Raw genomic sequence first — 26,876 nt, 5'->3', positions numbered from 1 at the left:
GGACTTTTTCAAATAGACGCAATTATTGGTTTTAAATGTGAATGTGCCATTCTGGAAGATTGTTTCTGCGTGGAACGAACTGGTGTTCTGATTCCTGGTAAATGTTGGGAAGAATTTAGAACATTCTTTGCTCAGAGCCTTGCCAGCAGTGGAGTTTGCAAAATGGAAAGAAAAGAGCTTGACCTTAAAACAGAAGAAGAGCCTAAGTGGTGACATATTCTGCTGATTAAATGCTAGCCGTATGGGTTTTGTTTATATAGAAGCAAAGAAATAATGCAGATCTAACTTTGAAGAGAAACTGTGGACTACTAATATAAAGAGTTATTTCTTTTACAAAGTTATAAATAACCTGACATCAAACAAAAGCATTTAACTGTTTGATGGAAGGCTCTGTAGTTGCAGAGAATAGCTGCGTGGCATTTCAGTTCCTGTTCAGTCGAGTTATTAGCTGTTTGTACAAATCAGAATTGACATTTATATAAATGATAAATAAATAGAAAAGGAGCATTAATAGTTCCCATACCAAGAGTACGATTTTAAAGATCCAAATGTTTACAGTGGACATGCTCACGCTTGGAACAAGAGGCATGCAAGATTGTGCCGGGGGAGCCCTTTGAGACCCGTTAGCTTTTTAGGGTGAGTTTTCGAAGCAAGTTGCATCTGAACCTGAAAGAAGTTACGGTAGAAGAACACAGTCAAGTAGAAGAGAGAGTTTTAATGATTCACTTTGTAAGAAATTTAAATTTTGTTGAGAAGGATGTGTTTCTAGAAAGTTAATTCATCTCACAGTGATAATCACTGTATTTGTTACAAAGTGGCTGTGGAATATCTCATTTCATTAGCGCTTTTTTCTCTCCGAGAACTGAGGAAGATTTAGCCTCAGGAAGTTTAAAACTTTCCAAGTTTATGATGCAACTGCTGAATTAGACCATTTTCCTGTGTTTCCACTTCACATGTTAAAATAATTTTGTCTTTTCATTTGATGAGAGAGCTACAACGTCTTAACGCTCGGTCAAATTACTGAACCCTGCCAGCCTGATTCGAGAACGCGCCAGTGTCCTACAAAGAGTCGCGCAAGAGCAGCGCAGTTACATGTGCAGTAAAGTTTTGTTCAAAACTTGGCATTTGGGTTTTTTTGTAGCTACAGATTTCGGTTCTGTCCTTGGCACTCCTTCTCCTTCCTCTGCTGCCTTAAAGCAGCAAGAACCAATTTTTCCCTTTTTTGTGGATGGAAGAAACCGATAGTCCACAGAAAGCGCCAGAAAGTCGCATTAGATTGGTGCAGCTGCGCTGCCAAGCCGGCATCCGGCGGCTGCTGGGAGACCTGGCAGCACCCGCTCGCTTCCAGATGCTCGGCTGGCGACGGAGAGGGGTTGGCCATCGTCTCTGTGTCGGTAGTCGGACTTGGGCTAGCGTCTGTCGGCTGTGCTGTAGCACTGCCGCTAATGCCAGCAACGTGTTGCCTCCCAAAATCTGTGCGTTTGTACGAAGCATGTTTTAACAGCGTAAACCGTGATATAATGTTAGAACGTAATTTAGCAAGAGGAATAGACATAATAAGTAAGTAGCATGGTCAAGATAACACCTAACAACCCTTGTTTTAAAATGTTTCTGATGTTTTTGTGCAGTTGATTTTTGGGAGGCAATATGAGCTGGCAGGCGGAGCACTCAAGCGGATACTAGGAGAGATGTGGGGCAAAATCCAGACTTTAGTGAGCACTGGTGTTATTGGCCGTGTGGCAAGCCTACCTGGTTTCCTTTGGGTACAAAAGTGTTGCTGGTGACTCCAGTGAGGTGTCCGCTTAGCTACAGATAAGCCTTTGCCTAAACACAACAGCCTCAGTAACGAGTATAAAATAAGAAGTGAAGTTTAGAATCACCGTTTTTTGTTATCCCAGACAGAGATTGCAGTTTGAATATGCTGGAGAGAAAAAAAAAGAGAATACTTTTATTTTGAGACAAGCTCTTCTAAAAGGACTACCTTCGGTTTAACATTTCAGCTGTTTTAAGTATCTGATCCGTGTGCTGAGGTGAGCAAAGATTTCAATCTAAAACGAATTTTCTTGGGAAATTTCTGCTAAAGGACACGCACCCCAGAATGAAAGCTGAAACTCAGGCCGAGTTACAGGGCTTACAGCCGCTGTCCTTGGACGCTTTTGGTAGCGTTTGGCAACGCTTAAATCATGTCCTCCCATTATGTTTGTGAAAAGTCTTCAGCAAGTCTCCCAAAAGTGAAACAAAATTGGTAATGATAAAGTACACGTCCCCGTTTTGGAGCGGTCCATCGCCAAGGGCTCCCTGCGTAGCCGGTCGTGTCTCCAGGGGCTGGCACGGGCAGTGTCCCCCAGCCCTGGGCTTAGAGGACCCTGGAAAATTGGATTATCGTTGGCAACGTCGCTTGCCACACGGAAATGGATGTGGTGAATGTGTCATAGGAGATGGTCCGTCTTGTTTAGCGACTCTCGCCGATGCGTTGGGAAGCTGCTTGGACTAACTAAAAACATGTGCTGTTGTGGGCTTGTACTCGGGACTTGATAACCCAGTCCCTTTCTAAGTCTCTGAAGGAGAACAGCTTCTTGTTCGGGTTTAAACCAGTTCGTTTTTAACCTGTAACCCTGTGACCAGGTTATTTTATTATTATTTTGCAAGGGGGGGAAGGGGAGGAACCTTAGAGGAAAGAATTAAATAGAACTGCAAATATAATTAGCAGACGAGCTTCCCTGTGCAGCTGGTGATGTGCGTCTTGTGGCTTTCCAGGTGTATAGGCAGTCCTCAGTAAATCATCATCATAACAGTTGATCCGTAATATTATGATTCTCCCGTCTAACCCAGTTCAGTTGGTTGACAACTGGCTTTTTGAGTCAACTGAGTAACTCGCTTCTTAGTTCTTTGTTTTGCCTTTGGATAGACAAAAAGCTTTCTGCTGACTTTCTGTTCCTCCTGACCAGAAAATTAATTAGCCTCTTTGAAAGATAATTCCAGTGTTTTTATGTTGTGTATGGGCAGAAATAACTGACATGAATGATGCCTTTCCAGAGCTGCAAATGTCCAAGTGAAACACGAAAACCTAAATCCATCAGTAGAACTAAACTAAATATTACTTTAAAAATCAGCACTTCCACTCTCCAGTAATCCTGGACTAACCTTCTGTAGTACACAAGGAGCAAAAAAGATCATAATCTAAGACGGAACCACTTTTTTTATTACTTGTAATAAAATATCTGGCAATATTTAATGTGTGTGCTTAGAACCATTAAAAACCAATCTGTGATCTTAATCTTCTTTAAATCTCTGGAAAGTTGCTGGCAAAATTTTAAATTCATTTAGTTTATCTTTTTTTTTAACTCTTGACATATGTAAAATGTATGCAGTTACAACTTGGAAACAGAAATTTGGATGGTCACCAAAATACTAGTACTTAGGTTAAAAAATGTGAATTTTCACAGGGCAATTTGATTGAGGTACTAGTCCTTGAAAACTTAGCAGGATGCATCTCCGCTTACGTGTCTAATTGGGACATGATAGGTCTTAAATAATATAGGAATCACAAATGCAACCTGGATTTGACTGATATTTGTTCAATATTTAAAATTTCAGAGAGAAATCTGAAGGATGCATGTAAGTTTTCTTGGTGAAAATTGCGTTTATCAGCTGCAAGATGTTTATAAACTCTGTTACCAGATTACAAAGATCTGGTTGCAGACTAGTGGATTCTTATTGTAGTTTTTCTGGTAAAATTAAGCATGGACTTGGTCCGATTTGACTTCTGATTTCACGGGTAATCGCTGATCCGGATCACTCAAGGAGCCGAAGGCTGTTAGTTACCAAGAGTTTATGCTGTTGTTTTGACCCAAGTTCATACTATGCGTTTACAAGTAACTGTAGTTTTCATTCATGCCAAAGGAGTATAGAGGCAGGTTAAATCAGACAGATATGTTGTATGATTCATAGAGAGTATTTAGATAAGGTGCCGGGGGGTTCACCAAAGCGAAGCGTCTTTCTCTGCGTAGCTGGCGCGCGAAGGTCCCCGTGCGGGGGCCCGACCGTACCTCCCTGCCCGCCAGGCCCGGGAGCAGTCTCTCTCATCCCTGCCGGATCCTCGGAAAGCTCTTTTGGCCCCCTGCATCTTCACAGAAAAAGTTCAAGGGCTCTGAAGTCCCTTCGCTACCCCGAGGAAAAACCTCGTTAAGCTGTTTATTCGTTAAGTGGTTATTCGTTGCCCAGCAAAGGCCGTCAGTTGTCTGGAGGGGTCGTGTGCGCGGAGGCAGGCGGCACCGGGGGGGCAAGGGGGTGCAGCGCGCTCTGGTAGGGGACGCACTGCGGGTACTCCGGGCTGGAGTATCCTCCCCGCGGTCACCCCAAAACTGTAGCCAGAAACCCTCCTTGCGCGACAGGGGAAGCCTTATCTCCCAGCCAAGCGATGAGTTCCCCTCGCAACTTTATTACTCTTCCATACCACAAGGAGCTTTTAATTTTTTTGATTGATTGTCTTTTTTTATTGCTCGAGTGCTGGGTGGCATATTGCTGGCTTTTGTCATTGTAGCCTGTTTTGAAAGACTGACTTTTATACTGCTTCTGCCTTTCGTAGCTAGAAATATTGCAGCAAACCAGTAAGCAGTATCTTATGTAGTGAATATTGGCCCAAATAAATTTGCGAAGGAGTAAAGGGATTCCATCTAGAGACTTTAGAAATCGGGAATCAAGCTTGTTCAGCTTCAGAAATATCACTGCAGAGGGAGGATGGGGTGGTTCTTGTGCTCTCGCGCGCGTGAGCGCACTTCCCAACGTGCTCGACGGGAGCAAGGCCTGCCTGGCGGGGCAGGAAGGAGAGCCTCACCCCGCCGCCTTTTGGAGCTGAAACAAGTTAGTGGGACCTGCAGAAGGCTATAAACTGGTGGGAGTGACACAAGATCACCAGTAGGCAACCTTGGAAGGTGTTGCTCGGTAAAGAGCTCCCACAGGTCATCACATCAGTCATGGTGTCGGACCACCAGCTGGCGCTCGTTCAATAGACTTAGCATCCATAACACAGGGAAGCTTCAAATTTGGGCAGAAACCAAGCGTGGAAAGCAGTGTTCCTAAAGGTGACTTCTACCGAAGGCTGGAATGGAGTGGAAAAGGATATGGCAAATGTTGTGCAGCCTTACCTACATATCCGTTTCAGCAGACGTGGATTTCTGTCACCTTTGTGAAATATAGTGTAACAGCCACTATATTATGTTCCTCAGGAAATACTCTGTATTACCATTCTAACTTGTACCGTTTTACCCTACTCAAGTGCTAACCTCCTGCTTATATGGCAAGGAGTCGCTGCGCTTCAGTGCAGTAGAGGATTTAAGATCGCCGTAGTTTCTCATTTGTAGCACGCTTTCACCTGAGAGCAGGCTGTGCTGTTGGCCGGCGCTTTCTCCCGCGCTTACCTTCACCACGTCGCCAGGTTGCTAGCAGGGTCTCCGCCTTGGAAATGTATCTGGGACCACAGTCGTGAGGTTTTTACCTTGGCAGATAGCGGTAAGAAGCAAGCACTTAATCATGAAATAACGTTTCAGAAATGTATTTGTCGTCTTTGTCATTCGTGCGTACTGTAGTCATGGCAGAGCCAGTCTTTGAGAGGATGTGTAGGTTGTGTAGGTTGTGGTAGTTATTCTGTGTAAGAATAACTTACACAGAGTTATTCTCCTAACCTCTGTTGTGTTGGGCTTACCTGTACGCCGGTGAGTGGGTGCCTCTTCTGTGGGATTCACCCCAGCGAAGCGCAGCTATCGAGGCAAAAACAGTAAAGCTGTATGAACGTCTTAATTTTCGACGAACGAGCAAAAATTTTTTGATAATACATAGAAAACAATAGTACGAGTTGCCTGCTCCATATAAAAGAAATGAAACTTTTACTACTTTGATAGAAAGGTCTCAATTCAGAAAAACAAATAAGCGCAAATGGACATCAATGGGACCTAGGCACATATCTAAAGTTGAGCAGGTGCTTAAGTGCTTGGCTGTACAGAAATGCAGTGATTTAATTAGGATCTCGTTACGTTTGACACGCATTATCTGAGGCTGGAGAGAGAGCAACAAGAACAGTTGATTCTAGATGGATGTGTCTGGGCTCCAGTACGTGGCAGGAGGAGAAGCAGCCTTTCCTCACTGCATTTCAGGAAGTTTTGAGCTTGAAGTAGAGCTTTTTATAAGATGAGTACTCTAGGTATGCAAAATGCACCAGGATCATTCAGAAAAGAGAGGGAAGCGTCTGTTATTTAAAAATAAATAAATAAATAAAGTCAAGAAAAGTCCTTTTCCATCGTAAAGGCGAAAGTCATAGACAAGGTTTTTGTTTTCTTTATTGCTCACCTGCTAAGTCCAGCGCTGGACTTCATTTTCTCCCCCAGTTGACAGTGAAGATGAACTCTGCTAGAGGTTTGTCTGTTTGGGTTTTTTTCCAGTGAGAGGAGAATTAGTTCATGATTTTTTCAAAGTACCTAATGTGGTGTATCAGGTTTAGTAGCCATATTGGTACAATGAGCTGAAATCATTAAAATTGATTCCACATGTGACAAATACCAGACTTAAAACAATCAGCAGCTCTCGTACATAAGTTTCCTATCCTTAATGTTGACGCTATAGTGGTCACTCAGCCCTGAAGTTGAAAAGGAAAATAAAATGAAATAGTAAATCCATGACTGCTGTCTGGCTATCTGCAGCGTTAGCGTGAGAAGAGTTCCCTAATTACCCATGGCCTTGCTCAAACAGGTAGAGGAAGTTATTTTCAGTGAAGGAAACATGAAATATCCTAAAAAATGCTTTTCATGTGTCTGTTCATCAAGTACAGTAGCTATTAAAAAGAAACCACGAGTTCTGTTGTCCTCACCTGAATCAGAAGTATCGATTGCAGTTATTTTAGGACAGTGGCGATTGATATCAGATGCTTTTCTGATTATCGAATTTATCAGAAAGAAAAAATCTAGAATTGTATAATAACTACTCTGTTCATGATTATTCTCTGAATTTTAAGTCGAGCCCAAAAGGCAACTATTTCCTTACAGAATTGTAGCTGCTAATTAAGTTTCGAACCATCCAAGCGCTTGATTGAAGTAGATATTTTTCTCAAAAGAACAATGTCTGAACATATGCGTAACTGTCACATTTTTGGCTGTCTTTTAAAAATTCCTCCTGGCTTTAAGGGCATTAAGGCATTTCTGCTTGTATTCTGAGAGGTTTTCAATGTCTTTTTGGCTAGTGAACTGAAAAATGCAAACTATTACTTTGTTGATCTTGTTTTTAAACTGCACTGCATTATCAACCGAGAGTGTGTTCTTAACGTATTGTTAAAAGTGCTTTGAAAACTTGTAAATCCCTGTAATTTATGTTCCTGTGGTCTCGACTGCTTCTTTCTGTCCTTCTGGTTTTAATTTGAATGCAGGCTTGTCTGGGTGTGTACCTGTAAAATTGTGTTTTTCCAAGTACAATTTACAGTCATGACCTTAAGTTTTACAGTGTTCCTAACCTTATAGGAGCTTCCTCCTATACTGAAAAGCCAACTTTGGGTCAAACAGCTCTTTCATATTATAATTGTCTAATCGAGGTTACTTGGAGCAGATTTGATTTGGGCATTTTTTAGTTTATCGCAAAGACTTTGTAAGAATATCAAGTAAATCAGAAAAGTGCCTTTGCAAGGAGACCAATAACAGCATTGCCTTATTTCTTCAGACGTCCCCAGTTGTAAACTTAGCCTGCTTCATGACAACAGTCCCATTTATCTAAACAATTCTCCTTTTAGAGTCAATGGCACTGATAGAAACTGCGATAAGAAATGCAGATGGGAGGATCTTTCGGAGTCTCCGCTTACTGCAGCTCCTTGCTGGGCGCCGTACAATCACCTTTTCTTCTCGGTGCCCGAGAGCGCGTAGCAGACAGCCGCCGTGAAACGCAGGCTCCTCTAATGGCTAGAGAGCTGCCTAGTAAAGGATGATCGAGCGTCGTAAGGGTTTTTACTGTCCGGGTCATCTCTTTCTTAATTTTTTTATGACATGCGTGTTAGGTTTACATGGCATGGGGTGGGGGCTTTTTTAGCTTTGTATCTGTAAATTAGCGTAGTCCCTTTTTCTGTAATGCTCTGTCTTTTAAATGGAGGGAATAAATGATGTCTTTTATTGCAGCCTTCAGATTAATCCACTTCTCATTCGTTTATTGTATTTTGTGACGGGGGGGAAAGAAGTTTCGCAGCCTTATAGTCGTCGTGTTCCTCTGCAGTAAAAATAATACTTGCACACGAAAACAGAAATGATTTGGACTGAATGTTCTAGGCTTTATTTTTAGTATTTATGAAATGTTTTATTCTCAGCCAGGCTCATTTTTTCAGCGTGACTTCAGCGCTCTCGGTAGTTAACAGGAAGAGAAGAACAGATAGATTGATCACGTGCTTTAATTGTGTTGCGTTTGCATTTTCAGATAATTGTGCAGTCGGGCCGTCACCCCACAGTGCTGCAGAAACTGTGCCAGTTGCCTTTCCAGTATTTCAGCGATCCTCGTTTAATCAAAGTGCTCTTCCCTTCGCTCATAGCTGCTTGTTACAATAACCCTCAGAACAAGCTCATCCTGGAGCAGGAGATGAGCTGTGTTTTGCTCGCCACCTTCATTCAGGTAGCTATTCCCACACTGCCACCGCTTCCTCTCGCCTTCTCCCTGCGTTTGGAAATAATTTGCCTTAAGTAAAACAAGTAAACACCACTGAAGTGCTTTAAGATACGATGCTGTTCTTTTCCAACCACAGATTATAACTGTACTTGAAACATCTTGTAACGCTGGAAGGTTACTGAGTAGTTCAGGTTCTCGCTGTCACGCGCAGAATCCTCTTTTCATTAGAGTTACTGGACGTGCTGGTAAGGTTTGATGTAGATCCTGCTGGTACAGGACGATTCTTAAAATACTTATTTTTTTAAAAACTACTTTCACATACAGCGTATCTGAAATTTGTGTATTAATCTGTTTACGTATAAATGTACAGTTGTATACTGTGTACAACAGATTTACAGAGAGAACTGAACAGAAGTGTATATATTTTATGCAGAAAATACACAGAACATATGTTACGGCTCTAATCTTGCAATCTCTGGTTTTGACAGTAAGCCACTGAGGTCATTAAGAATACTGTTCTGAATAAGGATTTAAAGCATTTTTGTTCCCTTTGTGTAAATGTATATTCTGTGCTTTATTTATCAGATTTTTGTGCATGCCTTATTTTTTCCATACGTTTTATTGACTATCTTCAGATGAATAAATGCAGTTTTCATAAATAGTCCACTATTAAAAAAAAAAAAAAGACGACGTTTGAGGGATTGTAGCACTGCTAGAACCCCAAATCAGCCACCTGAACGTGAATCTTGTTGAGACAGCACTCTTTGTCAGACTTCTTTTCCTCGTGCTTCACAGCCTGTCCAAGGGTGGGCTGCACGGGTTTGGGAGAGAGGGCACAAGAAATCAATATTTACTAAAATTCTTAGCGTAACATCAGGCTGCTGAGTGCTACTACTATTTATCCTTTTAGTACTAAAATAACTGCGTTAACAGTTTTAAAAAATTGAAATTTAGTGTTAAAAACGTGCCATCTTGTAATGAACTGCTGTTTTAATACAAAGTTACAATTCATGTTTTACTTTGTTTTATATTGAAACATTTGAATACAAAACCTACAGTTTGCAGTTTAGCAACAGAAGTGGCAAGAAATATGTTAAGCATTAAAGATATACGCATACGGGTCGATCCCCCCCCCTCCACCCCCAGCAAAAAGCAGGAGTGTAGGGGGAGTATCCCATCTCTGGATAAAGCTATTTATCTTGCTTTCTTTACTATAAGAGAGAGACTGGCGTTTAAGTCCCTGGTAGCTATAGTAAAGCATAAGTGTATTTACAAGGAGCAACATTATTAATTTGTTTTCCAGTGAGGAGTTTATTTGTACCTCAGATGCCAACGCCTCACAGTGTTCTTTCAGGCCTCTAAAAAAGGCATTTTATTAAAATATGGAAGATCCTCGTGTGCTATAAATTGCCGTTTCTTTGCTGGCTTCAGTGCTATTTTAACATTTTGCCCATGTTAAAAACTAGTCCCTAATATTGAGCGCCCACAGAAAATAATTCTGGAAGGAACCGAAGAATGTGTAAATACGCTTGGAAATGTATTGAACGTACGCGGGTGTTGTGCACAGCCCGCACAAAGCGACCGGCCCCTGCTTCCGCTGCAACTCCCGGCTGCGTGTCAAGCAAACCCCTCATTTGCTTCAGTGGCAGTTTTGGTGAAGACTGTAAAATGTTTGCTCACGACTAGAAAATGAGATTCTTCCTGTGCCAGGGAACGCAAAAAGAAGCCCTGTTTACGTACATTTTTGGTGGCGTGTAAGAAGATGCCAGTTAAATACAGTACATTAAAGAAATGTGTGCAGTATAAATCAAAGGAAAATGATAGCTCGCTTTTACAGCTGTTCATGTTATACCTCCCTATCAACAGATTTACTCCCATCATCTGAAGTTTGCATCATCCTCTTGACTGTTGTTGCTTCTATTTCTAGACGGGTCGAAAAAACTAAAAAGTATTTATGCGCATATATGATTTGCTAAATTGTACCTCTTATGTCAAATAAAAATCCGTCTCTGCTCAGTGAAAACTGGAACAAAAGATAACGGTCCGAAAGCCCTTTCTCCTGTAAGTATTGGGGCGTGCTGGCCAGCGTACCGCTGCGTTGCTCGTACCCGAGCCGGCGGCCCTGCCGCCCCCGGGGCGGCCGTCGCCCCCCCGCAGGAGCAGCGACCGCGCAGCATCGCGTCGGGCGCCCAGAGTAGCTGTCACCTACGCCGGCCCTGCGGTTCGCTGCCGTAGCGTCTAGAGCAAATCCATCTGCCGAAGGACTGCGCTTACTTTCAGGAGCTCAGGACCTCGGGCTGCTAAGTCACCGGGAAGCAAAGCCCGCGAAACCGCGAGGGATAATTCGCAAATTCTGCAAGAGCGTGTCGGGAGTCGGGAGTGCACGTCTGAAACGCTGTTTGTTTTACAGAAACCTAGTTAGAGCGAATAGTCCCTTAAGTTAAAAACAAGGATAAATAATTATTTCCTAAAAAGACGTTAAAGCACTGCTTTTTCTGTACTGTGTATTAAAAAGCATAATTTTTCACACACAAAAAAAAAACACTAGAAAACCCTCTCTGTGTTACAGAACGTAAATGCTAGCCGTAGTCTGTTACGAGACACAGCAAACAAGGCAGAGTTTAATTTACAGATTTCATAAAGTATTAGTAATTTCGGGTGACCACAGAGCCTTAAAAATGTTTTAATTCCTCTGATGCGAGATCTGAAAACCTGATGCCCTTTTTTTTTTCCGTAGGATTTTGCACAGAGTTCAGGCCAAACGGATAATCAGTCATCGCAACAGAGGGGTAGGTCTCCAACGAAATGTGTATGAAGTAGCATTTAGGTAACAAAGTAGGTAGATACTACATTTTACTTTGATTCAGATTTTTGAATATGTATCACCATGAAAAGAGTGTGGGAAATTGCAAAACCGTTTTGCAGTTTTGGGAGAAGGTCTCTAGCTTAACTTCTTTGTAGATGGCTGCCAGTAGCAGGAGAAATTCAGAATATTTATTAAATGCAATGTGATATTATGTCTTAAAATGTGATACTGTACGTGCACATATTTAATTAGCTATCACAAAGGAGCTTCTCGAAAGGTTTAGGTTACTGAAGCCCCACAGACATACCGATATACCTGAGGAGCCAGAAATTAGTAAAATACTGCTGTGCAATTACCCTGTCGGGTTTGTCAGTTTGCGGAAGAGTTGTAGGTTTTTTTCCTCAGTTGCTGCAAAAATTCTGATGAATGCAGTTAGCCGCCTGAGGCTGAACGTTTGAAAGACACTCAGCTAAGACAGCTATTTCTTGTTAAACAAGCACGAAATTGGAGCGTGTTGATGGGAACGTGGTCGCGAGCGGTCCGTATCTCGTCTGAAGTACACGGTCTGGTCTCTCGGAGAGTCGTTTGCTCCCTCCTAGCAAGCACAAACGCACCCTGATGCCCAGTTTGCATTTCGCTGTACTTTATTGGCAGAAGATGAACAGTTCTGGGTATAAAACATAAGCCTGGTGTTTAAGGATGAATTATCAAATGCAAAATTAATGTAAATCTGTGGTGATTTCTATATCAACATTACAGCTTTTAGTTTGCAACGGTCTCGTGCAGTGTTTACTAACTACTCCAGCCTTCCAGGCGTGTGTGTGCATGAGAATCTGCTCGAGAAACATTAAAATCCCAGTGGAAACTACTTTTTATTTCCATTATTCAGACCGAATGAACTTTTAAACAAAGATGACTGTGTGGTAACACGTGAATGTGATTTCTGAACACGCCCTGGTTGCAAAAAGCTGAGTTAATAACGGCAGGAGAATGGGGATTATTTTTTTTATCAATTACGCAGGCTGCCGTGCTGGGCGCTGCCTTGTCACCCGCGTGGCGCGGGGCGCCGAGCCCGCAGCCCCCGGCCCGCCTGCGTCGTGCCCGACCGTCCGTCCCCTCGAGAGCTTTCGGGGCGTCAGGCCCGGAAAAGCTGCGCGGCAGAGCGCGCCGCGCCGCGAGCCTGCCCGGGCGTCCGCGCGGCTGCCTCGGCCCCCGGGGAGCCCCCCCGCCTGGGCAAAGGTGCCTGCGCCGATAACTTAAAATCTGATGAGGCCTTGGCTGCTGGGAGCCCCCGCTGGCTGGCGCCCCCCAAGCCTCGTGCCGGGGTCCGAGAACTTTTTGCTGGGGGAGGAGAGTAAATCGGGCTTGAATTGGCTGCGTGTTCGTTGTTCTTATTTTATTGCCATCTTATCTTAGGAGGGAATAACGTGGTAATTTTATGTTCTCTCTCTCTCCAACAGAAAAATTTTTCAGTTCTCAAGATTACCTTGAGCTGTCCAACAGATTCCCTCGCCAGGCCTGGGAGGAAGCTCGCCAGTTCTTCTTGAAAAAATGAGCGTGTTGATTTTTAGGAAGCTAGCATTTTAACGCTGAGCGGTTTAAGCTGACTACCTTCTGGAAAAAGCTATTCTGAAAATGTTTTGATACTCAAAATACTTATGCTGTAGATAAATATAATTTGCACTATTTATATCCTAAGTACTGTAGATACTTTTAAGTTCTGTTTTGTAATTTTGATAATTTGAGTTTATTTCATTCACGTATCCTAGGGCAAGGTCTGGGTATTTTCTGCCCTGCGATGTGGTGGCACTTGCACTGCAAAACTGCTGAAATAAGGTTGCAAAGAGAGAGAAAAATGTTCTATATATCTTGTAATAAAATAACTTATTCTGTCTGCAGTGTGACCTCTGTGTTACAAATGTTGGCACGTCCGAATTGCCGTAAGCGACGCAAGACGCGGAGAGAGAAAAACAAGACTTGCGCGACGTCGTTTGGGTTAATCGAAAGTGTAGAGAATTTGTCAGAATTGGTTCCGATGACAGTTCCTTGCTCCTTTTTTTGGCAATTTAGTATAAGTAATTTTTAATCAACTCGCGTTTTTTAACGTTTCAATCAGACTTTAATAACGCTTGTTCAGACCTTGTGGTGTCCGGCTAACGGTGCGTTTCCACGACGAAGCACTATTAAAACGTGAAACGGCCGCGTGTGTCAGCACGGTTTCTGTCCTGCGCCTTTCGCCGAGCTCCCTTCGGCGCGGCCGGCGGCCCCCAGCCGGGCCGGGCCCCTCGGCGGCCCCCAGCCGGGCCGGGCCGGGCTCCGCCGCGGCGGGCGGGCGGGCGGGCGGGGGAGGCGGCGCTGGTGGCCGCCGCGGTGCGGCGCGGCGCGGGGGAGCGGGGCGCGGCGGAGGCGCTCGTCGGCCGGCGGCGGCGGCCCCGCTCCGCTCGGCGAGCAGCAGCCTGGGCCGCGGAGGGCGCCGAAAGCCGAGCGCGGCCGGCGGCGGGACGCGGGTGAGTCCGCGGCGGGGAGCGGGGAGCCCCGGCCGGGAGGGAGGGCCGCCGGCCCGCACACGGGCCCCTCGCTGGGGCTGAGCCCCCCGGCCCTGCCCGGCGCCCCGGGCTCCTCCAGGGCCCGGCCGCCGCCCTGGGGCTGCGCAGCAGCAGCAGCAGCAGCAGCAGCAGCAGCAGCAGCAGCAGCAGCAGCAGCAGCAGCAGCAGCAGCAGCAGCAGCAGGGAGCCCGGGCGCCCCGACGGGAACCGGCCAGGCCGCCGCCCCGCGCGGCTGTGCGCGGGCCGCGACCCGCCGCGGCCTCGGTCCCCCCGGCCCCAGCCCCGGCCCCGGGCCGCTGGGCGAGCCCGCCGCCAGCCCGCCCGGCCCGAGGGAGCTCTCCCGCTACCGCGGAGGGGGCGGCCCCGCCGCGCCGCGCCCGCTCCCCGCCCGCCGGGGCGGCCCGCGCCGCGCTCCCGCCGATGCCAAACGCGGATAAGGAGCCGCCGCCTCCGCCTAGACGGGGCAGTAACGCGGGTCGCGGGGCCCCCGGCCGCCCCCGGCCCCGGCCGCGGCAGGTGCGGGCACGGCCCGACGGCCCGCGGGGGCCCCGCAGGGGAACCGCCGCCCCGCCTGGAGACCCGCGGCCCGCGGGGGCTGCGCGGGGGCTGCGCGGGGGCCCGGCGCCCCCCCCCCCCCCCCGCGCCTTTTCGTTTCAATCGTTGTCTTTTTTTCTTTCCTTTTTTTATTAAGTCCAAAATATTTAATCCCGCTATTCAACCGCTGCTCCGACAATAAATAACAATAACTTACTTTTGTTCGTTAAAGGCTCAAACAATCCGTCCTCCGTCCATCGATAACTTAACATTAGTATTACGGCTCTCCCCCATAAAAAGTCTCGTTGCCGTGCCCCGTTTCTCCAGCGACGGCGCGGGGCCGGGCGCCGCGGCCCGGGCGAGGCACCGGCGTGCGACGAGGGGCGGCGGCGCGCTGCGCGGCCGCGGGCAGGCGCGCACGCCGGCGGAGTCGCTCTCCGCCCGTTTTTCCCTTCCCAGCAGGGAAGAAAGCTGTCGCCGGCGGCGGCGGCGGCGAGGCGGCCCGGCCGCGCCGCCCTCCCGCCGGGAAATCCGCGTTTCTTGCGGGAAAAGAGACATCGAAATCCGCCGGGAAAAAACCCAGAGCAACGAAAAACCCCGCGCGGGGGGCTCTCCGCGCGGGCTGGCGAAGGCAGCTGGAGTCCCGGTGCTTTTTTGGCCGTCAGTAACACATTTTTTGTTTGTTTTTAAATAAGAATAATTAAAAAAAACACAAAACCAAAAAAAGGCGATTTGTCCGGCGCTCTGGGAGCGGCCCGAGGCTGGGTGTCTCATGCAGGGAGCGCAGGCATGCGGAAGTCCCGCGGCGGCGGCGGGCGGCCGGGCCGCCTCACGTCTCGGCCGGGCTGGGCACCATGCTGTTGGGGGTGTCGGGGAGCTGGGAGGACAGCGAGGTCACGTCGCTGCCCGACGAGGTGCCCAAGGAGCCGGACTCGGAGAAGGAGACCTGCGGGAGCGGCGGCGGTGAGCCCCGCGGGCGGCCCCGCGGCCCCGCGCGCAGCCCCCCCCCGGCCCCGGCGCCCGCTCCTCCGCCCCTCGCCGTGCCGCCGGCCCCGACGGGGCGGGCGCTCACCAGCTGCTGGAAGGCGGGTTGCTCCAGGTCGCTCTGCAGGGCGAAGTCGCTGAGCGCCTTCCAGGGCGGCTGGTAGGTCTGCACCTCGACGGCGCTGCCCTGCACGGCGCTCTCGTGGCGCACGGGGCTGCCGGCCACCAGCGGCGTCCCGGTGAGGCCCTGCAGGCTCTGCGGGGACAGGGCGCCGGCCGTCAGCGCCGCCGCCGCCGCCTGCCCGCGGCGCCGCGGCCCGCCGTGCCCGTCGGGGCGCTCACCGTCTTGTCGCTGTGCTGCTGCTGCTGGAGCTGCTTCATGAGCAGGGACTTCTTCTTGTCCTTGCAGCGCTTGTTCTGGAACCAGACGCGGATCACGCGGGGGCTCAGCCCCGTCATCTCCACCAGCTGCTCCTTCATGAGGGCGTCGGGGCGCGGGTTGGCGGCGTAGCAGGTCCGCAGCGTGTGCAGCTGCTTCTCGTTGAGCACCGTCCGCACGCGGGTCGTCTTCTCCGCCGCCTTGTGCGCCGGCGGCCGCGGGGCGGGCGGCCGCCCGGGCACCGGCTCTGCGGCGGGCAGGGCGCGCACCGTCAGCGCCGCCGCCCCCCGCGCCCCGCCGCCCCCCGCCGCCCCCCGCCCGCCCCGCGCCGCTCCGCGGGCAGCCGGTACCTGGCAGGTGCGGGGCGGCGGGCGGCGGCAGCGCGGGGCTGCGCGGCCCGCGGGCGGCGGCGCCGTCGGGGGGCGGCGGGTGGTCGGCGCGGCAGAGCAGGTCGCGCTCCCGCAGGCAGAACTGGTCGCCGGGCAGGAGCTGGCGGCCGCAGGCGGCGCAGCGGAAGCACTCGAGGTGGTAGACGTGGTCGCGGGCGCGCATCACCAGGTCGCTGCTGCTCACCCCCGCCCGGCACCGGGCGCACTTGATGCCGAAGAGCCTGCGGGGAACGGGGCGCCGTGAGCCCGCCCGGCCCCGCTGCTCGGCGGCCGCGCCGTCGGGGCCGCCGGGAGGCGCTGCCGCCGGCCGCGGCCCGCGCTTCCTTTGGGGGAATTTAGTGCTTTTTTTTTTTTTTTTGGTCTTTGCGCTTTTTTATTATTATTATTATTATTATATATTTTTTTTTTCCTGAGCCCGCGTGCCGGCTGTCGCGGGTCACCTGCTGTAGTCGCGCTTGCAGTAGGCCTTGCCGTCGCGGAGGAAGCACGTGCAGGTCTCGTCGAGGGGCTGGCCGCACTCGGCGCACTTGAGGCAGGCGGCGTGCCACTCCAGGTCGGGCGAGACGCGCAGCAGGAAGCGGTCCTGGATGCGGCCCCCGCAGCCCGCGCAGCGCGCCCGCCCCGGCCGCCCTGCGGGAGAGCGGCCGTCGGTGCGCGCCCGCGGCAGCCCGCGCCCCGGGCTGGGGGCCGGCCGGGGGCCGGGGGCCGGGGGCCGGGGCTGGTTTTTCTTTTTTTTTTTTTTTTCCAAGGGAAAGAGAAAGGCAGCAGGAAAAAAGGGCAGGAAAGAGGCGAAATAAAAAGCAGAGAGAAAGAAGGAGCGGAGGAGAAGGGAAAAAGAGCGACAAATGCAGATAAATAACAACGGAAACAGAGAAAGAAATAAACAGAGAAACGCAGAGAAATGAAAACAAAACAGAAAGAAAGAAATAAAAAACGCACATAGAAAAGGAGAAACCAAAACCAGAAGCATAGAAAGAAACGAAAACAGGGGAAAAACAGAAAGAAGAAGAGAGAGAAAAGAACAGAAAGAAAGAGAAACAAAAACAGAAGGGGAAAAAACGGAAAGAGAGAGGTAAAAGCTGGAACCCAGGCAAATCACAACGGAAAGAAAGAGAGAAGTGAAATGAGAGAGACAGAGCGACGGAGAAACAATCAAACAGAAAAGCAGAAAGAGAAATAAAACGGAAAGAGCGAAATAAAGGGAGAGAGAAAGGGAGAAACAGGGGAAGAGAGAATGAAGTCCAACCAGAAAAACGGAGCGACAGAGAGAAATAAGAACAAACCCGAAAGGAGAGAAGGAGAGAAGGAAAGAAATGAAAGAGGAGAGAAAAGAAAGGTGAAGGAGGAGAGGCGAGGAGGAAAGAGACAAGAAACGGACACGGAGAAAGACGCGGGCGCGGAGCGGGCAGATCGGCGCGGCAGCCGCGGGGCGGCGAGGACAGCGCGGCCGGGCGCGCAGGGAGGCGAGGGGGGCCGCGGGGCGCGGGGCGGCCGCGCTGCCGCAGCGCGCCCGGCGCTGTCAGCGCGGCGGCGGGGCCGGGCCCGCGCCCGCCCGACGGCAGCGGCTCCGCGCGGCGCCCCGCGGCCCGGCGCGCACTTACTCTTGGCGGGCTCGCCCATGGCGCCCGGGCGCGGCGGCGGCAGCAGCACGTCCACCATGCGGGCGGCGGGCGGCGGCGGCGGCGGCGATGCGGGACGCGGCGCCGCCGCTCCAGCACTACCCGCGCCGCCGGGCGGGGGCCGCGCCCGCCCCCCCGGGCCCGCCCCGCCGGGCCGCGCCGTGATGTCAGCGCGCACCGGCCGCGGGGGGCGGGGGCCGCGGGGGGCGGGGGCGGGGGGGGCCGCGCTGACCTCACCGCCCGGCCGCGCGGCCCCCGCAGGCGATTGGCGGCCGCGGCGCGGGCGCCAGCGGATTGGCCGCGGCGAACAATGGGCGCGCGGCGGCGCGCGGAGCCGGGCGCGGGGCGCGGAGCCGGGCGCGGGGCGCGGAGCCGGGCGCGGGGCGCGGAGGGGCGGCGGCGTCGCTGCCCGGTGCGCTGCGCGCGTTACCGCCTCTGCCCTTGGCTGCGCGTGTTTCGTTCAGCCGCTCCTGTTGGCTGGTTGTTTCCCTGGGCTGCGGCTGTCCGGGCAGCTCTGCCTTCCGTCGGCTTTTCCTCTCGTTCCCACCCGCATTTTGGCGCTCGCTTTGCTGTTCCTGTGCCCCGGCTTTCTGTTCATTTTGTGTTTTATTTTATTTCTTTCTTCTTCTCTTCTCTTCTCTTCTCTTCTCTTCTCTTCTCTTCTCTTCTCTTCTCTTCTCTTTTCTTTTCTTCTTTCTTTTCTTTTCTTTTCTTTTCTTTTCTTTTCTTTTCTTTTCTTTTCTTTTCTTTTCTTTTCTTTTTTCTTCTTTTCTTTTTTCTTCTTTTCTTTTTTCTCTCCTCTCCTCTCCTCCCCCATGTTTCCCTCCCCGTGCCCCGCCGCTCTGCCTTGTCCCCGCCGCGGCCGCGGGCAGGTGCCCGGCGGCAGGACGTGCGCGCCCGCGCGGTCCCCGCCGCGGGAAGGGAAGCGGCGGCGCCGCTCCCGGCCCGCCCCTCTGCGCGCCCGCGGCCGCCGGCCCCGCGCCGCCGGTGCGCACCGCTCCGCGCGGGCCGCGGCCGTCGGGGCGCCGCTGCCGCGTCGAGGAGCGCGGGCGGAGGCGGGAGAGGGGCCGGCGGCCGCCGGGGGCGGTCGGCTCCCGGCAGAAGCGCGATTTAGGCTTAGAGCCGCCTGTGCGCTGAAAGAGGCTGGAAAGGGATTGTGACCGGGGGGGGGAGCAGGAGCGGCAGCAGCGGCAGCAGCAGCAGCAGCAGCAGCAGCAGCAGCAGCAGCAGGGTGCGTTGGCATGAAAAAGCCCAGTTTTGGCGAGGCCGGACGGGGAGGGCCCGGCCTGGGTGGCCCCGCAGGCGCGGGACGGGGCCGAGGGCCGCGGGGGCCTGCAGAGCCGGGCTCGCTCGGCCCCCGCCCCAGCCCGGAGCGGCCCCCGCGTTGACCGCGCCGGCGGCGGCCCGTGCGCCCGTGGGAAAGCGGCGGGCGCCTGGGCGCCTCGACTCGGCGCCGGCCTGGCCAAGGCCCCCGCGGCCGCCGCCGCAGCGTCACCTGGGGCAGGCCGCCAGGAGGGGCTCCCTGAAGCCGGCGTCCCGCCGGGTGGTGGAAAATGCCAGAAGGCCGGGGGGCGGGCGAGGATTCGGGCGGCGGGCTCGGCCTGCTCGGCCGGCGGCCCCGACGCCGCTGGGGACGAGGACGGCGAGGAGGAGGAGGAGGGCGCCGGCGGCCGAGCGGCCCGTGAAGTCCTGGGACGGCTCAGGTCGAGGGGGACGTCTGCGACACCACGTCCCGGGACGCCCGACGGCGCTGTCTGCGCGGCCGGCGGGGTCTGGCGCGGGCGCCAGGCGGTGGGGACGCGCGGCCCCCGGCGCCGCCGCGGCCCCCCGGCGGGAAGAGGAGCGCGCTTGGCCCGCAGGAAGCGGCAACGGCGTTTCTGCTTGCAGCAGGTCGCCGCGCCGCCCGCGCCGGAGCCGGCCGTGGATTAAGCCCGTTGTAAAATTGAAACAGATGGGACGCAACTTCGCCGCCCGTGCAAGAAAAGGACGGGAACCAGCTGCAGGCAGACTTAGCGCGGCGAAGCTATTGTTACCGCCGCAACCTTTGAGGAAGGGCTGTCTTCTCTTTCACAAACTTGTTCGCATGCAACAAATGTTTTATTTATCCCTCCGCCTAAGATAGTCATGTTTTATTTACAGGGACGACATCGCTCAAAGATGCCTCTCTTGCTTCCAGCGGAAGACGGGCCGAGAGGAGCGGGGGGCGCCGCGGCCGGAGAGCTCCCCGTCGCCCTCGCCGGGGGAGCGGCCCCTTTCTGCGTCTTGGGGGACAATGCCTCCTACTGAAAATAGATAATTAATGGGATAATGGGATACTGCATGTCACCTCCTGTCCGATGGGATTATCTGATGGCTAATTATGGACAGATTGTGATTAATGTGATTATGGATTGGATATTAATCTGATTCTGGATTGATCTAGTTATGTTTCAGTCTGCTCCAAAGGGCTAATTGGATCTGAGATAGCAGAAACGCAGCTTGCACCAGATTTTGCCACATCAGTGGAGGAAGCAGCTTTTGATCCGGGTGGGTTGCGAGCAATAAATTATTTACAGCTGCTGCGAAAACGACTCTTCCTTAGGCCGCGGCCGTTCGTTGCACGTCGGCGAGCCTTTGCAAACAAAACCGATAGCCTTTCTTACAAGGAGACGGTGGCGAGGGAGAGGCGCGTCGGTCCGCCGGCGGGCGGGCGCGACGCAGCGAGGCGCCCGGCAGAGCGTGCCCGCTCCTCGCCCGAGGCGCCCGGCGAGCAGCGGCGTCGCCGGCCGCCTGCCGCGCCGCCCGGGCCGAGCTGGCTTCCCCGGCGCGCTCCCGACGCCGCGGCGGTGGCCCTGGTTTCGTCTTCCGCTGTGGCTCCCGCAGAGATACCCGCGTGGCCACCTGCTCTCGTTAGCAGCGGCAATTTTAAAAGTTTGAGTAATCTGTGTTATTGATTTCCTCCTTCCCCCCCACCCCCGCCATAGTGTGAAAAAATGTAATTCCCTTTCCGATGCAGAAACTGGGTCAGCAGATCCTAATGAAATAATCCTGGATAACAATGCACTGTACAAAGATCTGCTTCCACTAATTAACGACTAATTTTTCCTTCCAAAAAAGAAAGAAGAGGAGCGATATCCCCCCGCGGGCAGCGGGCGGCGAGCCCACCTTCAGCGGCACCTGCGCCTTCTGGGTTTTGCTGCTCTCGCTAGCGCCGTGCCGCGAGGGGGACGCTCACACGGCGAAAAGCTTTTTGTCACGGTTCAGCTAACATGGATCGTGCTGATATAATCCCCCCCTGATTACAGTTACAAGCGCCTAAAGCACAAGCCATAAGTGATAAAGACTTCCTTGGGCTTCAGCCTGTAAGCCGCATCAAGCCAGTCTCAATAAAGATTACGTGCATCTGAAGCGCTACTGAGGTTTTCAACCAAAAGCATAAACAGAGAATATGATAAAAAAGCCCGCCGCTTTCTGCGTGGGTGACACCCCACCCTGAAACCTGGCCTGAAGGGTGCCGACGTCGCTTTCTTCATCAAAATACGCCGCCCGCTATCGCACCAGGTACGTAGCGAAGGGACCGACAGTCTGGGCTGTGATGCGGCTAGGTCCGTTTGGACAGGGTGGCTATTTCTTCTTCTGGTCTGAGGTATTAAAAAAAAAAACAAGAGGAATTTGTCTATTTTTGTTTGTGCTTTTATTTTGTTAGGGGCGCACGGATTGTTTCTTTTCGTTACGGATTTGATTCCCATGAGATATGCCTTCTACTTCCGCGTGCTGGAAGCTCGTTTTTGGAGCTTACGCTAGGATTACGAAATTGCGTGCCACGCTTTTAACGAGTAAGACACATTAATTAGGAAGGAAGAATATTGGCCCAACGAAGGACGCTCAGGGCGTCCTTACTTTGCAGCCGCCTTTTGCTTTTGGGTGCTGTTTCCTCCTCGTGGATTGCTCGGGGTGCAGCTAGAGAGGGATCCGCGCAGCGAAGGCGCTTTCGCGTCGCTGGAGGGAGGAAGCTGCTCCCAAGCGGGCGGAAGAGAGCCGGGTCAGCTCTTCACCCCTGCCTCCGCCCCGTCTCAGGGCCTGTCCCTCCCGGAGGAAAACCGCGCGCTGGGCTGGCGGCGTTGGCCGGGCCTGGCTACGCCTCACCGCGCAACGGTAGTTGCCTCGCGGTGCCTGAGGCGGGCATCAGGCGGCAGGACGAATCTTCGAGGTGAGCCTGCGCCAAGAGCGCCGGGATCGCGTTGCCACCTAGCAGAAAGGAGGGGGAAAAAACCCAAAACAACGAGGTGCGGCACTAACGGAGATCCCCACCAGAAGCGGCGTGCCTGCTGCGAAGCGCGCTCGGCCCGCGCGGCTTTCAGCCAGGCCCGCGCTGCGAAAGGGACCGCGATCCAGGCTCGCCCCTGCCAAAGTACGTTTCTATCTTTATTTTTATTTTTTAAGCTGTAAAAGCCGTCCTCCGCCGCCCTTCGAAGAGGCCGAACCGGGGGGGCGACTGGCGGCTCCCGGAGCCTCGACGCCCGGCACCCCGGGACAGCCTGGGCCCAAGGCGACCCGGCCAGGCAGGGCCCGTCCCGCCCTGTCCCCCCTTGTCCCCCCTTGTCCCCCCCTCAGCCCCGGCCGCCGCCGCCAGGCCGCAGCCGGCCGGTGCTCGGCGCTGCGCACCCCGCCTCAAGCCCCGCCCCCCCGCCGCCGGCGGCGCTCCCCATTGGCCGGCCGCTCCGGCCAATGAGGCGGCGGGGGGTGGTGGCGGTGGCGGTGGCGCGGCTCTCGCGAGAGCGGCGCGGGGCGGAGCGTGAGGCGGTGGCGGCGGCGGGCGGCGGCGAGCGGCACCATGTTCCGGGCGGTTGGGGCGCAGCGCGTGAGGCGGGCGGTGAGTGCGGGGCGGGGGAGGGAGGGGGGACCCTCCGCCGCCGTCGTCGTCGTCTCTGCCCGGCGGTGTCTCGGCGAGGGCGGAGGGGCCGCGGCCCGGGGCGCCCAGGCGGCGGTTGGGCTGTGCCGCGCGCGCGCCCCGCCCCCCGCTGAGGAGGGCTCGTTCCGAGTAGGGCAAAGGTGGCGGGGAGGGCGGGGCCGGGCTCGGAGTGGGCGGGGCCAAGGGCTGGCCCCGCCCCCCTCCCGGGGAGGGGCCGCGGCGCTTGCTCTTGCCCCGGCGCGGCTGCGGCCGGCTGCCCGCCGCGTCTTGGGAGCCGCTGCTTTGCTCGTGGCTTATTGCAGGGCCGCTGTGAAGAGCGAAGGCCCCTGTAGCAGGCGGGGAGGTCTTCGTCTGAGTGCCGCCGAGGAGCGGCAGTGCTGCGGCAGGGCCGAAAAAGCGCCCCTGCCGCTGATACCTGGCTGCGAGAGCGTGTGAAAGGTGTGTGTGTGGCTGCGCCTCTGCTCGCGGAGAAGCCGCCTGGGGTGCTGAGAGGTTAAGGCAGCGCTGCTCTGTCACGCGCGCTCCGCTGTGCAGAAATACGAGTGTGTTAACCCCGGTGATCTCTGGACTCAGGCACGAGTTACGCACGTGTAGCTTTACAGGCCTGACCTTCGCACTGCTCAGCTGGGGCGGCGCTGGGCCTTCCGAGGGGGCGTTTGCTGCTCAGTGTGCCATGGTGTGTATGTTACCAAATTTAACAACGAGGTGAGCTCAAGGTTACGTGATGTGGAGGATTCCTGAAGTCTGCCTGACCTGGGCACCTGTTGAATCTCAGCACGTGCACTAGGAACACCCCCCCACCCAGCCCCCCCGCCAAATCGACAAATAAATTCTGGGCCAATCACTGAAACTCTGGGTAAATAGCCATTCTGAAATGGTTTTATATCTCGCACTTTTTTTTTTTTTGAGATCTCAAAGACTTTTACAGGTACATATTCTGTAGAGCTGTAAAATAGTAATTATGGATACATTAATCAATTTCAGGTACCAAGAATGGTTTAAAAGAAGAGCAAAGGTAGACCAGGACATACTGATCTAATTAATCTGAAAGTTAAAACTATTGTAGTTATGGACATCATATTAGTTATTGCTGGACTATAGATTTTCCAGTCTCCCTCTAGCATGGCAGTCTTTATGATCGTCAGAGCTCCTGGCACTCATATTATCTTGCTGCTGTTTAAACAATAACTTGCTCTCATGATCACTTCACAGTTCAGTTTTACACACTGGAATCATGAGGCCAACTCTGGTTTTCAGCCATATGCATCTAAATTTGTAAAATAAAACTAAACAAATGTTGTGTGCATTTTCAGTGTAAGGATAACAGTGTAGTCTGTGAGAGAAGTGAAGCAGTTTTCTGTTCGGCACTGGTAAAGCTTCTCTTGCAGTACCGCATCAAGTTTGAGGTCGTGCAGTTGAAGAGCAAATAGAGTCTAGAGAAAAACAACAGGACATGTGAGATCTGTAAAGTAAGAGCAACAGGGAAAGGTTGGGGTTGCATAACTTAAGACTGAGGAGAGATATCAGTCTGCATATACACACAAAAAATGGTGCAGAGCTGGCAATAGGCTGCTTCTTCACCGCATGGGCAATTAAATAACAGGAGCGTTAAATTGTAAGAAAGCACTTTATGATAGCTAGGAAGACTAGAGAGACCTTAAGAAACCCTTTCTATTAGAAAGGTTAGTAAATGTTTGGAATAGGTTGCCTAAGAGTCCTCATCGTTGGAAGCCTCTAGCAACAAACTAGACAGACGTGTTGGAAATAACATAGATATGATTGCTTATCTCCTGATGGAGGATAAGTTTGTGAAGACTCTTGAGGTCCCTTCCAAACTTACAATGGTATGAAAGCTGTGAATATCGGGATTGTCTGGCAGACTTGTAGTGACGGGGCATTTTCAGGTCACCAGTTCCTCCTGCTATGAAACAACAAGCAGATAAAGAATAGAGAATTTTAAGCGAATATGTTACATTTTCAGTCACATATGTAAATCTGTCTTTTTGCCTCTTCACAAGTTTTTGGTTTTGTTTTTTCTCTCATATTACATTACACAGCAGTTTTAAGCCAAGTCAGTTGTCCTTGTAGGTGGATGTAATACCGTTGCCTTTAAATTTGTACCCAGCTATCATTCCTGTGTTGAAATTAGACTTTGTCCTGAGGGCATTCGTGAAGAGCACGTAGTGTTGGTCTTGGCCGTAGCAAGACATAAGCGAATCTCTTTGTCTCCCTGTCTTCTACCCCCACACTCCCTCAAAAAAAAGAAAACAAGAGCGTGAGATTGAGGGACATTGTGGCTCTCTGTTTCTTAGGAAAACTGTTTTGCTTTGCATAATATTTCAGGGTTCTGTTTTTGCTTTAAAGGTCCAGATGGAATAAGAGTTGCTTTTGTTTCTGCAATATGTTTTTTATTGTGCAAGAAGTGCTTTAGGGTTGGCTTTCCATTAGATGAAATAATTAGGCATCTTCGTATGGAGCTAGTTGAGATCTTCAGGTGAAAGGGGGCGAAGCAATAAGTTTTTCTTTTTTCACTTTGTGGTGTCATATTTTAGTTTTCTTATTGTACAGCAGCTTTTGAATAAGCATAAATGTTGCTAATTTAATTTCCAGTGACATTGAGCAGATACACTCATTTGGTCTTCAGAACTTTTGGGGGAGGACCCAGTTTTCACAGCTGTTGAGTCTTTCCTTTCCTGTTCAGAGCTCTCCGTTTCTTGCTATGTCTGAAAACAGTGAATTTTATTTCAGTCTTTCTTGTATGTGTGATGCATGTATGCTTTTTTCTTTTTTTTAGCTTGAGATAATTCAGATAAATAGGTTTGATAGTCTGAAACACACCAACAAACTGTGACCTTACCCAGAAACTATTGGGCTATATCAGTAGTTCATTGTCATTGATACGCTCAGACTATCAACTTTTTTGTTTAATATATTCACTTATCTTGAGTTCACTTTCAGTAGTGTTATCTGTATTTAAAAGCATCTTTGTTGTGATTTTTTTAACAGTTTGCTTGGGACATGTCTGGAAAAGTTTCTTCTGGAAAACATCTTTCTTTTGCTGCTTCTCTAATTCCTTTGTAATTACAAGTCTTTATTATGCTTTTTTAATAAATCTTTTTTGTAAGTATCTTCTTAATTTCTTTTACTTTTCTTTGTCGTGGTTACAGCTACATCTTTTCTGTTCAGATGTCTGTAGTGTTGTTTTTCTAGTTACTGACTCCTGAAGTTAAATAGCTGTCTCTTAGACATCTTTTGCAGCCAGATCTTTACAGAGAGTCTAGGATAAATGTAAACTTTCTTGCCAGAGCTCCCTCCTCTCCTTTGTCTTCCCAAATATATATTTTTTAATTTTAAACGTCACAGCTATGAGACTATCATTATTAGAATTAGGCATTATTTTGTTGTATAGGAATATCGTCATTATCTTTAATAATACCCAAATCCAAGTCCCAGGAGTCAGTTCTTGGGATGTTTGCCCCGTGATAACAGGTCTTTATGAGATACAGAATTCCTATTAAGCAGTTCTAAAATTTTAATTGATGGCCAGTTTGCTTTTACAGCTGAGAAAATCAACTGTTAGAGCTTCCTTTGTGGATGTAGTTGTAAGGTGCTTTTGCCCTGTATATTTCTACTTTGTTTTACTTCCTGAAACTTCTTGTGGTTCCTCTGATGAGGTTGGAAGGCAAACTCCAGTTTCCTGGGTGCGGTTTCTAAACAGCTTATTTTATTTTCATGCATATTTGGAGTTAGGGGGACATGCAGAATGCACCTGCTGGAGCTGTTGCGTTTCCTTAGAAGACTTCTCGGTCCATCACATCTTCTGTTGCAGCGTCTGCCACATATATTACTTATGGAGCCAGTCTCGTAATTCCTGCACCGCAAAGAGCGTCCTTCAACAGGACATAGGCTGCCGTGCTACAGAGACAGTTGATACCTGTCTGCTCACTGGCCTTAGCAAACAGCCATGAAAGATTTACGATACTTTGTCTGGGATTTTCTAGCTGTGAATTCACGTGTTTTGTAGCACATAAGGAGCTATGGGGTCCGCCTGGAAGCAGTGCTGGACCTTCTGCGGGTGCGCTGTACAGGTGATCTGTCCA

The 26,876-nt window shown here is 51.4% G+C and overlaps 3 protein-coding genes across 11 annotated transcripts in view; 2 read left to right on the top strand and 1 right to left on the bottom strand.

The window, feature by feature from the left end:
* Positions 1–13,332, top strand: part of SCAPER (S-phase cyclin A associated protein in the ER) — a 232,453-nt gene extending 219,121 nt beyond the window's left edge. For 7 of the 8 annotated variants that reach the window (XM_068958301.1, XM_009681555.2, XM_068958303.1 and 4 more), the window contains exons 30-32: positions 8,443–8,634; positions 11,366–11,417; positions 12,895–13,332. In XM_068958301.1, the coding sequence (XP_068814402.1) occupies positions 8,443–8,634; positions 11,366–11,417; positions 12,895–12,989 (339 nt within the window). In that variant the 3' untranslated portion in view covers positions 12,990–13,332. The remainder of the gene's footprint in view (positions 1–8,442; positions 8,635–11,365; positions 11,418–12,894) is intronic. The other variant, XM_068958307.1, reaches the window with a different exon arrangement.
* A 1,695-nt stretch (positions 13,333–15,027) lies between these two features.
* ISL2 (ISL LIM homeobox 2) lies at positions 15,028–17,935 on the bottom strand. Its single transcript, XM_068958299.1, has 6 exons — positions 17,868–17,935; positions 16,707–16,896; positions 16,228–16,487; positions 15,841–16,124; positions 15,587–15,754; positions 15,028–15,460 (listed from the first exon to the last, which is right to left on the bottom strand). Exons 1-6 carry the CDS (start codon positions 17,923–17,925, stop codon positions 15,344–15,346), a joined length of 1,077 nt encoding a protein of 358 aa, XP_068814400.1. The 5' UTR covers positions 17,926–17,935; the 3' UTR covers positions 15,028–15,343.
* Positions 17,936–22,585: 4,650 nt separating this feature from the next.
* Positions 22,586–26,876, top strand: part of ETFA (electron transfer flavoprotein subunit alpha) — a 34,404-nt gene continuing 30,113 nt past the window's right edge. Inside the window, exon 1 of one of the 2 annotated variants that reach the window (XM_068958294.1) lies at positions 22,586–22,737. In XM_068958294.1, the coding sequence (XP_068814395.1) occupies positions 22,699–22,737 (39 nt within the window). In that variant the 5' untranslated portion in view covers positions 22,586–22,698. The remainder of the gene's footprint in view (positions 22,738–26,876) is intronic. The other variant, XM_068958295.1, reaches the window with a different exon arrangement.

Source organism: Struthio camelus, chromosome 12 (assembly GCF_040807025.1).
Source record: "Struthio camelus isolate bStrCam1 chromosome 12, bStrCam1.hap1, whole genome shotgun sequence".
NCBI lineage: Eukaryota > Metazoa > Chordata > Aves > Struthioniformes > Struthionidae > Struthio > Struthio camelus.
The sequence above is the reverse complement of the archived record's forward strand: the minus strand, read 5'-3'. Positions and strand labels throughout refer to the sequence as shown.

Excerpts from the sequence above, each read along its gene's own strand:
- ISL2 (XM_068958299.1), bottom strand. The coding sequence starts at position 17,925 with ATGGTGGACGTGCTGCTGCCGCCGCCGCGCCCGGGCGCCATGGGCGAG. Across the intron at positions 15,755-15,840 it reads AGCAGCACAGCGACAAGACG|AGCCTGCAGGGCCTCACCGG; the intron begins GTGAGCGCCCCG and ends CTGTCCCCGCAG. Across the intron at positions 15,461-15,586 it reads AACCCGCCTTCCAGCAGCTG|GTCTCCTTCTCCGAGTCCGG; the intron begins GTGAGCGCCCGC and ends CCGCTCCCGCAG.